The sequence below is a fragment of the Ctenopharyngodon idella genome, chromosome 3 (genome assembly GCF_019924925.1).
Source record: "Ctenopharyngodon idella isolate HZGC_01 chromosome 3, HZGC01, whole genome shotgun sequence".
Taxonomy (NCBI): domain Eukaryota; kingdom Metazoa; phylum Chordata; class Actinopteri; order Cypriniformes; family Xenocyprididae; genus Ctenopharyngodon; species Ctenopharyngodon idella.
In genome coordinates, this window is record NC_067222.1 from 58,200,681 (window position 1) to 58,213,323 (window position 12,643).

At 41.3% G+C, this 12,643-nt stretch overlaps 1 protein-coding gene across 1 annotated transcript; it reads right to left on the reverse strand.

Annotated features, from left to right (window-relative positions):
- Nucleotides 1-9,717: 9,717 nt before the first annotated feature.
- On the reverse strand, nt 9,718-11,301 carry LOC127508037 (serine/threonine-protein kinase pim-3-like; the record flags this gene model as incomplete). The annotated part of the gene is made up of 3 exons (XM_051885537.1): nt 9,718-10,476; nt 10,597-10,773; nt 10,923-11,301. Coding segments are annotated over 3 exons (771 nt in total), but the record flags the coding sequence as incomplete, so codon positions are not given.
- Between the last annotated feature and the right edge of the window lie 1,342 nt (nt 11,302-12,643).

Below are 12,643 nucleotides of genomic sequence, written 5' to 3' on the forward strand. Positions count from 1 at the left end.
AAATGTAATCTGAAATCTTCTACTGACACACATAGGGTGACCATACGTCCGGATTTTGGTTGGACAGTCCGGATTTTAAGCCCCCTGTCCGGGGTCCGGCGCAACCTCAAGCCGGACAATCATTTGTCTGTACTCTCATTGTAGCCTCCACGTGCTGGCTACGTCATATCATCACGTTAACATGCCGAAAAGTCAGACCTCGTTTAATACGGAATGGACAAAAGAGCACGAATTTATAGCAAAGAGCAGTAGAGACGATTTTCATGGAATTTGCACACTGTCACTGTGAAGTGGACGTTAGTAGTCAAGGGAAAGCCGCCACTGACCGACATGCCAGCATGGAAAAACATAAAAGTAACTGACAAGCTGCAGGTACATCTTCCCTGAGGTCATTTTTTCGAGAAGCAACATCACCTCAGGATGACAAAATCTCCGCTGCAGAGCTAAAGCCTATCCTGCAGTCAAGCATCACCAGTCATACAGGAGTGTAGACTGTGGAGTGAAAGCTGACAGAGAGATCTTTAGTGACTCATCTACAGCTAAGGGGATGACCTGTGGGAAAACATAAGCTAAGGCTTTGTGTGAGAATGTCCTAGCGCCCTACTCTGTACATATACATTCAGATTACATCAAATTAAACAATCTGCCTATTTCAGTGGCAACGGATGCATCAAACAAAGGTACGACCAAGTGTTTCCCGACTGTACTGAGATATTTGCACTTTGAGGAAGGTATGTAACATGCACTGTTAGAATTTTATAGGGACAGCAACTAAACTTCAGAGGCTATAACAAACCAGCTGCTGGCTAAACTGGAGATGTCTGGTCTTGATGTGAAAAACATGTCTGCATATGCAGCAGACAATGCCAGTTTCAACCATGGAAAACACAACAGTGTTTATCAGAAATCACCTATATATCGGCACCGTTTATCTCATTTTCAAAATCCCTTCTGTTCTTGCTGTAGGATAAAATAGGATAAAACTAAAACTATCACTAGGCCTAGGCTACTACAGCAATATAGGCCTAAGCTTAATTCTGCATTGCCTTGTATTTTTAACCTAACAATATTGTAAATAGGCCTAACAGAAAAGGTTCAAGTCAAGACATCAATTTACTGTACAAAAGTAATCACTACTCAATGGAAATATAAATATCAATTTTATACTTCCATTAAGTTATAGGTTATAGCCTATTCTGTTTTTGTTAAGTAGCCTACGTTGGCGAGGCTGCTCTACATTCATTTTGTGGTCAAAACCTAATTTAGTGCTTTCTGATCCATGTCAGAACGTTGTTAATCTCATCACGGCGCTCCGCGCAGAAACCGCTCTATCTTGCGTGCCGCGTGTAGTTTGAATTCTCCGCTGTAATCAAGGGCTGAATCCGAAATCGCCCCATATAACCTCAAATAGGGCATTATTTGAGGCGACAGCCATTTGTAGTGGTGTCCGAAACCATAGTGGACGTTACTGAGTGCACTCATTCAATCTCACATTGCACCGCAATAACGAGTGTACAGCCCATGTACACACAACGGCTGTCCGAATTCACTCACTCGTTTTCATTCACTCCTTCAAGTGAACAATATAAGTGGATAACGTAGGGAATAGTGAATGAGGCTTTAGGGGGTGATTTCGGACTTATCATAGGCTTTGAAGTTGATGCGATCTCAGCTGTGCTCTCACTACAGTGCAACAGTGAAACGGGACCCTCCCAAACAGTGACGGGCTGCGCCGCGTTCCGCGTTTGTAGTGTCTGTTCTCTTACTGAACCTACCTCAAGCCATAATGATTTTAGGCTGCCTAAACACGTAATAACATATTGCGAACAGACTGAATGATGGCACTTATGTTAAAATTAATTTTAATGTGTCTGTTATATGCCACACAAGTCTAGTGTGCGTGTGAGACAATGTCTGAGCTGATTGACAGCTTTTAGGTGCGTTATTGGAAGCGTGCGCCACCCGCTGATTACAAGTGGGGAATTTTTTTAAGACGATAATCGCACAACCTATTCGATATTCTATAATTAAATCAACTAATCGAACATTCGAAAATCTTGACACATCCCTAATTTAAAGGTGCATTTAAAATGTTTTTGTTCCTGTTGAAAGCGTCCAGATATGTAGAAAAAGAAAAACTTCTATGTTCTCTTGGATTATTTTTTTTTTCCTAAACATGTACTTGGCTCACACCCTCATGGACCTGTGCCACCTTTACACACAATGTCAAACCAGGGAGATTGTTGCTCACTGACAGAATCTTTCCACTGGGAAAAGGCATTTCAGGACAGGCCTGTTCAGGGCTGCTTCAATAGAATATTTGCAATAATCATGGACAATCAATAAACCTAATGGCACCATTCATATTAAGTAAGAAAACTCACCAATCTCTGTAGAGCTGGGCCATTTGACGGTTCCTTAAAAAACATTTCAAATGCCTCCACTGCCTCCAATTGTTCCAGGGGAAAATGGATATTGTTGGGCATCTCAACATCTGGCCCCGGGGTGCTGTTCAGCCTGCTGCTGAGGTAGTTCACCTTTGCCACAAGCTGGTCTTGTTGCTGTTTAATGGTTTCCAGCAGGCGCAGGGATGTGGACCTCAGCCGCTGTTGACACAATAAAATACAGCTAAAATATAGTGTATAAAATATATCACGTTACAGTGTTTATCCTCATTACTCATAATACTGACATTAGTTATTGACATTAGTTCATGACAAAAGTTATTGACAAAGTTTTGTTGTGGCACAGAATGACCCTCCAGTATTTGTCAGTTATTGCTCACCCGAGCAGGGAATGGTATCGGTCATTCTTCCCCCTCGCCATGTTGGTCTGTAGGTCAGGCCTGAACAGGGCTCCTCTGTTTGCCGCATGTTGAGGGCTGGTGCGGGGGGTGGAGGGAGTTGTGGAGGGCCTGCAGTTCCTGGCCCATAGTGAGGTGGGCGGTGTGCGAGAGGGTGAATTTTGTTTATTAAATGGTAGTCGTCTGTTAACCATGACCGATAATAAACATGGGGCCTTTCTAGTTACTCTCCTGCCTGGCACTCGGCGAGATGGTGGAGCTGGAGGAATGGATACAAGGAGAGGGGAATATCTTTAGTACTAAGAATGTTAACCATATCTCTAAAATAATATTATGATTTGTTATTTTGATGTTAAGAGATTATTTCTTACTCTGCCAGTGCAATTGGCTTGAGCTTGAGGCTTCAACTGATACACCAGGCAAGTTGAAAGGTCGTGGCGACCTCAGAGATGCAAAGTCACCATTTTCTGGCACTTCTTCACTCTCATCAGAGTCCCCGAAACGATGGCTGTTAAGTAACCATATCTTTATGGTTACTGCAATCCCAAAATTGCCAAATATACATATAGTGCAAGCATCTCTGGTCTATTTTTGAATGCTACAGGAAATAACCTTCATATTACTGTAGAAACATAACAAAAACAAGATAGAACACACTTACACTGGCTTCCTGACTCTTTTCTCTGGCAGCTCACCCTCCTGCTCTGCATCAGACTGTAGCTCAGAGGTGTTGCAGCCGGTCTGATATTGATTCATAAGCCTAACGGCGTCTTTGTAGTTGTCTGAAAAAATAACATGAGTTTCATTGCACAATTTCATGTGCATTTTCAGAACATTTTCAGAATGAATAGGTTATTCCAAACAGAAGGAGAACCAACCATGAAATTATTTTTAAACAAGAATTTAATGAATTGGCATACCACAAGTTCTGACGACCTTTACGTCATATCTTGGCCAGTTTGGCTCATGCTTCTCCTCGTTAGCAGCTGCCCTTTTCACACGTTCAGTGCTCTTAAAGTTGGGCCAGTACACCATCCCGTCATCATACCAGTCAATTGGCACAACAGCAATGTCCTCGCTTGCTTGAAATTCAATTAGATGAAAAGGCATCCTTAATGTAAAAAGAAAGAAAAGGGGTATTTATTCCTCATACTTTTTTTGATAACATGGACTAAATCATGCACAAGTGTACAGTGTATACAAATAAGCAAGTAAGATGGGCTGAAAGTTAACCTGAATGGTGCCCCAAGATGGGAAGAAGTATAAGGAAGGAAAAAAGCTCAACCGTAAAGTAGGGTACTATTGCAATTTTTTGGCAGAATGTGTTGGGGTGTTGCTTTATAATCTCACAAAAATCATTGCATAATGCTAATAATATAGTGGACTGTGTACAGTCCATGGTATTGAGAAAGGTGGGATATGTATCAATGCATGTTAAATTCAGCATAAAATATCATTTCCCCTGGAATTTTGAGGGATAATATGTCATCATATTTTGAAAACATGAAATTATGGGTGTAGTGTATGGAAAAATACCAACTTTTGTGAAATACTTACAGCAAATTTTTATCCAGAGTAATAGAAGTCATAGTCAAAAGTCAGTAGTCAACTATATTATTAGAGTTTTTAACTTGAACTGATTGTTTAAACTGATTGATTGATTGATTGAACTGATTTTTTTTTTTTTTTCCATTTAGTGGAGGAGGGGTATGGCCACGAAACCATCCCTGTACGGCAAGGCTACACATTTCTGTCACAGCGCTGACACCTCAACCGACTTCAGCTCGTCAGATGCATCATTTACAACAAATATGTTCATTCTGTCGGAGTTGAAGGGGTAGGTATAGAATGGAGCCTGTCGGGAAAATTCAGTGTAAATAGCGTACACACCATTATCATTTTGGATAATGTTTTTGATAAGGCAGACTTTATCCCCCACCAGAAACATGTTGTCCCCCGTTGTTAATTTGACGGTCCACCTTTCACGTCGCATTTCCCCATATTGCGAATTAACTCCCATGCCAACAACAATTAGGCCCACAAAATGCTCCCTTTTCAGTGTAATGTCTGCATCAGCAACCAGTTTGGTAGCTGTAACTTCCGAAAGGCGCCGAATGAGCTGAGCTAGAGGGAACTCAGGTTTTCTAATGAGTTTTTTTATTTTCCCGAGGTGGTTCTCATATGGGAATGCTGAAAAAGAGTCCAGACAGCCATGCCTCTTCACCTCGTCTGCCAGGTGGACCAGACAGTGGACATTGTACACAATCTGGTCTGTCCCATACAGCTCACCAAAATGGTCCAGCATAGTCAGCAAGGTTGCGATGTTCAGGGCTTACCAACATGGATATAGCATTTGACAGGAGCATGAAATTGTAGTACATGTTCCGGTCCAGGAATCCCACCAGCACCACAGGGCCAGTGTACAGTAAGAACTGCCGGAATTCAGTCGCCTTCCAACGGTCCAACTCCCTAAGCGACCGTGATCTCCGGGCAAACTCAATTGGCACGTAGGGCCTTATTGACTGGAGTTTGCCTGACATCCTGTCTACTATTAATGCCGGCAGTCTTACGGTTAACGGACCCCGGAGCCAGGTCTGGAGCAGTTTCCTTACAACGCCCAAACACACTAGATGCATATAATCCGAGGGAAACTGCGATACCATGCCAACCTTGACGTTTTTAAATGGATGTGGCCCCTCGTGGTGGTGTAGTTCATCAACCATCAGGTTGAATGAGACATCAGTTCTCTGGGGACACTCTGGTCCAGGGAACGTCATACGCTGGCTCTGGTATTGCCCTGGGTGTAGGCACTTATCGCACCCATGGTAAGCATTATGGGCCTTTGTTTTTTTTCACAAAGGCCCGTGCAGGGGCATCACAGACTACTGTGTGAAGCTCAATTTTAAGGTTCTTATCTCCAAAGCAAAACCCAGCCTCTAGCTCCTGTAGTTCATTGACAAAATCAGATAGGAACTCTGTGGCCGAACTAGGTTTTTTTGGTCCACAGTACGCCCCAATGACCACAGGTTCCTTCATGGGGATGGTAACCAGTAAGCCAAGGATGGGCCACAGCTGTACAGTGGAACTTTTAAATAAAGGTAGACCATTTATATTAATCTGCAGCCCCAATGTCATGCCCTCTGCCAGTGTTTTGGCATATTTGCTTATAGTGGCCTTCAAGGAGGAAAGGATGCCAAAGTGATGGTAGTTCCCCCCAGCCTTCTCCTGAATAGCATAATGCGTTTTTGTCTTGAGAAGTGTCCTACCATCCTTTGGCAGATTGGGATGGGTTACATTGAGTATACTCAACAGTGCAGTCAGGGCAACGATGGAGATGCCAAAACTCACTGCCCAGTTGGCAATGTTATCGGAAAGTGATGTTAGGTCATCATCATTTTCAGAATCCGAACCTGATGTCCCATCCCCATCACACAAATCACAATACACATCATCAAAATCTGCCTCCAATTCCATGTCCTCTTCAGTAACAACTTGCACCTCTGGCATTGCATGTGCAGCTGAAGAGGGTGGGACAGTGTTCTCAGAAAGAACTCTGTCATCTGCCCCTATTCCTGTCATGTCCATATCAGTCATGTCTGTCCTAATTTGATGAAGCCTCTTTTGAACGTCTACACGTGTCCTTCATCTTAAGGTTGATAAGGAGACAGGTCCAGTCTTTCTATTCATCTTTGTTCTAAAAGACATTTCAGGAAGGCAGGTTGCAATCAGGTGTGTAAAACTGATCATTGTTTCTAATGTTTTATTTAAATAAATACATTGTTGAATGGTGGTGTTGTCTGTTTCATTGCACGCACACACACACACACACACGTGCGCTTGACGCGCTACATGTTAACAATATTCTTTGTTGTATTTTCTTGTCAAAATACCAGAGTTCACTTGGAATTATTCAGCTTTTAAGAACAAGCAGAAGATATGCCTTTTTTTTTTTCGGTAGTGGGCGAAGCTAATGCGCAAATGGCAATCTCATTGGCTGGCGCTCATGTTTTCCTGTCCCTGTTTTGATTTCAACAAATCAGTTTGAGCGAATGCAGTCAACGTGATTAATATTCATGAACCCAGCAGCTCATCAATCCTTAGTGTGTTGTATATTGTTACTAGTAGTACAATTAGTATTATTATTATTATTATCTTTTAATATTATAATATAATTACTATTACCTATTTTTTTACAGAAACACCAACAATATTTTAAGCACCACCACCAGTCCAAAGTTTAAATGACAAATATGCATTCATACATGGTTACCAACAGTTTTAGTTCTAATTACTAAAGTTCCATCATTAAATAGTGCTTGATTATCATAATATCATAACAGTCTAATGCTTGATTGACTGATGTTAAGCGTGTATGTTCAGATATTTGAAAAGCTGTGCCATTTTATATTGATGAATTTGGTGGAATTTTTATATAGGCCACACACACACAAGTAAGTATATCAGTCTGGCAACTAAACAAAAACATTTACTAGCCAATGGCGATTCTACAGGTGCTGGTCATATAATTAGAATATCATGAAAAAGTTCATTTTTTTATTGTAATTTATTTTAAAAATGAAAATTTCATATATTCTAGATTCCCAACATGTAAAGTAAAACATTTCAAAAGTTGTTTTTTTTTTTTAATTTGTTGATTAGAGCGTACAGCTAATGAAAGTCCAAAATCCAGTATCTCAAAATATTAGAATATTTACATTTGAGTTTCATTAAATGACCATCCCTACAGTATAAATTCCGGGTATCTTTTGTTCTTTGAAACCACACTAATGGGGAAGACTGCTGACTTGGCAATGGTCCAGGAGACAATCATTGACACCCTCCACAAAGAGAGTAAGTCACAGAAGGTCATTACTGAATGGGGTGGCTGTTTACAGAGTGAAATATCAAAGCATATTAAATGCAAAGTTGACTGGAAGGAAGAAATTGGGTAGGCAAAGGTGCACAAGCAACAGGGATGACCGCAAGCTTGAGAATACTGTCAAGTAAAGCCGATTCAAACACTTGGGAGAGCTTCACAATGAGTAGAATGAAGCCGGAGTCAGCACATCAAGAGTCACCACACTCAGACATCTTCAGGAAAAAGGACTACCAAGCCACTTCTGAACCAGAGACAACGTCAGAAGCATCTTACCTGGGCTAAGGAGAAAAAGAACTGGACAGTGAACAGTGGTCGAAAGTCCTCTTTTCAGATAAAAGTAAATTTTGCATTTCATGTTGAAATCATGGTCCCAGAGTCTGAAGGAAGACTGGAGAGGCACAGAATCCAAGCTGCTTGAAGTCTAGTGTGAAGTTTCTGAAGTCAGTAATGATTTGGGGGGGCTGTGATGTCTGCTGGTGTTGGTCCATTGTGTTTTATCAAGTGCAAAGTCAATGCAGCCATCTTCCAGGAGATTTTGGAGCACTTTATGCTTCCATCTGCTGACAAGCTTTATGGAGATGCTGATTTCCTTTTCCAGCAGGACTTTAGCACCTGCCCACAGTGCAAAAACCACTTCCAAGTGGTTTGCTGACCATGATATTACTGTGCTTTATTGGCCAGCCAACATGCCTGACCTGAATCTATGGGATATTTTCAAGAGAAAGATGAGAAACAGTCGATCCAACAATATACAGATGATCTGAAGGCTCAATAGTGCCTCAGCAGTGCCACAGGCTGATCACTTCCATGCCACACTTCACTGATGCAGTAATTTGTGCTAGGAGCAAGTCATTTGCTGTAATATGTCCTGCCGATCAAGTATTGAGTGCACAAAAGAACATACTTTAAAGAACTTGAACTTTTCTGTTTTGCAAATTCATTTTTTGATTGATCTTAGGAAATATTCTAATATTTTGAAATACTGGATTTTGGACTTTCATGAGCTGTACGCTCTAATCATCAAAATTTAAAAAAAAAAAAAACTTTTGAAATGTTTTACTTTACATGTAGGGAATCTAGAATATATGAAAGTTTCATTTTTAAAAATAATAAATAACTAATTATATGACCAGCACCTGTATATAATGATCAAACCTGAACTTTCAGTGAAGATTCAAGGTGGACTTTGCTGTAAAAACCACATCATAAGACACACTTCAGCTGGATCACTAATGGCTCATTGGTGCTTGTGGCTATAAATGCTGTGCTCCCAATACCCTAATCCTTGATATTTTGAATTTCTTTTTTCTACTAGTGCTGTCCACATGGACATTTATAACTATTCCAAAAAGTATAGTCTGGACCTCCTCTGGAAATGAAATATGGAGGCTGGACCTCATGGAAATTTAACTGAGTACCCCTGATATACAGTGAAACACTGTAAATTGTTTAACAAGTGCAAGCAATGCATTGATGTACAAGTCCCAATGAAAAACAATAAAAAGACATTCCCAAAAGAAGTCTGTATGATGTTGATTGAAATGATAATTTTTTTGTATATATAATTTTGCTTCTCATTTTTGTTATCGGTAATGATTTAACATTATATCACTTGATGAAATATGCAGTTATAAGTTGTGAAGTATATTGGCATCAATATGCCATCCCATAATACCTGAAACAATGTCACCATATTTTTTATGATGAATTCTTAGCAACCACAACAGCTGCTAGATGAGCACAAAAACATTTTTACAGTCACCATGAAATCAAAACTGATAATACTTGTTTTTTTATGAAATATTGCAATATTTATTAAAAATAATAAATATTTTTTTTATTTTAAAAAAGGGGGGAGACGATAAAGACGATGGGAACGGAGCGATATAAGCGCCACGTTAAGCATTTAATTTCCCATGGAGGACCTCCGGAAGGATAAAAAGAGGACGACTGCTGCTTTACTTTTGTTTTGTTTTGCCGGTTCCATCCTCCTTCTTCCCTGAGCCGAAACCCAGAAGGTTTGGGAAATGGGGACTCACTGCCGGGTGCGCAAAGCTGGAGGAGTTGTCGCCGTCCACCAGGCAGCAGAGGAGTGTTGAGCCGTCCACCGAGTGGTATCCGGCGCCACCACCAGGCATCGTGGAGGAGTTCACCCAGCTGGTGGAAGACTGGATGGCAGTGCCTCTTGTGTCTCTTCATCCTTCTGTCTCCTTCTCTCTCGCCTCATCTGTCCTAACCCTTAGGTGCTGGAAAAGGTTAGGGGGTAAGTGACAAGCAGGACGGGGCCGTGGGAACGGAGCGAGTGCAAATGAGCATCACCTGCCCACCACACCGGTCTCGAGTCCCACGGAGGAGCTCCGGAAGGATAAAAAGAGTGACGGCAGTGCAAGACGAGAGAGGACCAGGCCTGGATTTTATGTTGTTGTTTTGTTTAAATTTATGCGGCAGTCGCCCGTAATTTATATAAATATTTTTTTAAATAAATCTTTTTTCTCTTCTTTTCCAAAGTTCATGTAAGCTGTGCTTGGACCCGTATTTGCATCTATGTACATATAAGTTTTTTTCCTAGCACGCGAGGATTACATTTTTCTCAGGACGCATGAATCCGCGCGAAGCTTTCTTTTTCTCAGGACGCATGAATCCACGCATGGGAATTCACTTACTATGGGTTCCTCGTTTTGACTCTCCGGCTTAAGGAGCAAAACTTGGAACCAGTCATGGTCGAGGATCTTGTCCAAGTCAATCCTCTTGGTTGGATCTGTCTCCATACACGAAGATATCAGTTCTTTGCTTTCTGTGAAGAAAGTGGGGAGAGATGTCAGATTATTATTGTTCATTTTATACTTTGTGTAACTGATCACATTATTTTAAGCTGTAATGAAAGTTCCTGTATGATTCGTTCACATGCTCTTACCTTTGGAAATTCCTGCTTTTCTCAAGATGTTGGCAATGACCTCAGGTTTCACCTTGTAAGGGAACTTCCCAAACAGCATCACAAACAACAGTACACCTAAAGAATATACTGTTGCCGGCTTGGCGTGATACCTCCATGTTCTGCGGAAAGCTTCAGGGGGAGCGTAAAGTTTTGTACCTGAAAGAAAGAACAAGATTTTGTCCATTGCAATGAATTTGTATTTCTACAGCTTTTTGTCTATTTATTCAACAAGTGATCTTTGCTGTTTTTGGCTCTGTCTAGAAAGCTCATTATAACTTGTCACCATAGATTTGTAGAATACGTACCAATGTACCTTGTATAACCAAACGTCTTGAAGCTTCTACCAACACCGAAGTCGATTAATTTGACCTGCAAGCTGTTCTCATTGATTAGCAGGTTTTCTAGCTTGATGTCGCTGTGGTAGATTCCCTTTTCAAAGCATATTCTTGCAGCAGTAACAACTTGATGCATCACAACTCGTGCTTTTGACTCGCTGATTCTGCCACCATTTTGCACTAAATACTGCCGCAGATCTTTGCAAGGCGTGGGCCGCTCTATGACCAGTATGTAGTCATTCCGTGTCTCATACCAGTCCAGCAGCTTTATTATTTGGGGAACGCTGGGGCCTTCGCTCACACGAATCATCATAGCGACCTCATTTGGAAGCAATTTGCCAAATAGACTCTACAGGAGATAAAAGTTACACAAAAGTGAGATAATTAGAGGACGTGATGTAACTCATCTTCATTATGTCCTAAGTAGGTTTGAAGTCTTTAAACTAATTCAACTGGAAATAGTTACTGAAGTTGCGGTCACATTTACGGCTGATTGTCGAAATTTCGTGGGGCAAAATTCAGTCATTTTAACAGGAATCCACACGCTCTGGAGTTTTGCGTGAGGGTGGAAAAGCTCGATCATGTTGGTCATGTGAATGTGCCATGCTGACCAACAGAAAGCTGCTTGGTTTGAAAGTTAATACTCTATTGACAATGGACCTTTTTTGCCCGCAAAATTTCGTTAAAATATCCAACCGCTAATGTGACCGTGTACTCTGAGAGTAAGAAAATAAGGGGAGCAGCAGCCTACAGCAGCTCATTTTCATAGCATTCTGTCTTGAACACATATTTGAGTGCCACCTGTTCTCCAAGGGAAACAAAAATGTATACTTCATGTATACTGATGTATATAGTAAATGTACAGTATAAACCATAAAATGAAAGAACACTTTAAAAATGGACACATTATTGTGGTGTTATGGGGCCTCACACAACCAAAATCCATCCTCAGTCCACATTAATGAAGAAGACTTTAATGTTGGGGTTACTCTGTGGTAGTAAACTGACCTCTCTATGCATTTGAACTTAAATTGATAATTTCATCCTCAGTTTTCCAAAAATTGTCATCCGATAACAAAGGAGCGCTGAGGTCCCCTTTAGTACTGGATGACACAGTTGGAGAAGTACTGTTGTTCCCGTTGGATGACACAGTTGGAGAAGTACTGTTGTTCCCGTTGATGTCCTCTTGCTCTTGTCTGGGAGCATCAACCTCCTGCACAGTGTTGAGGGTAGATACACAGCTGTGCCAGCTGTACACTGAAGAGTTGCTGTTTTCTTCAGCTTCATCTTCGTTAACCTTCTCCACAGCGCTGAAGGAAGACACATGGCTGTGCAGTGTAGTGGCGCTGCTGTCTTCAGCTCTATGCACATCTACTTTAACTACCCTCACACCGCTGAAGGGAGACACGTGCCTGAACACTGAACTGTTAGTGTCACTGCTCTCTTCAGCTTTGTCCAGTGAATGAACAATGTTGTTGTTGCTGGGAGTGTTGATGCTCTGGGTGTTGATCTTCTGTTCATCTTCACCATCAGAGCATCTCTGAGGTTTTTGGTTCCTGCAATTTCTGCACCGACCCTGTTGGGCTTCGATGGGCGTTTTCTTGGATTTCCTAGAAAAAGCCCATCTAAAAAGCCTCCCTCTCTTCTTCTTTTCTACTCTCTCAGGGACAGGTGTTGGTGACGTACATGCA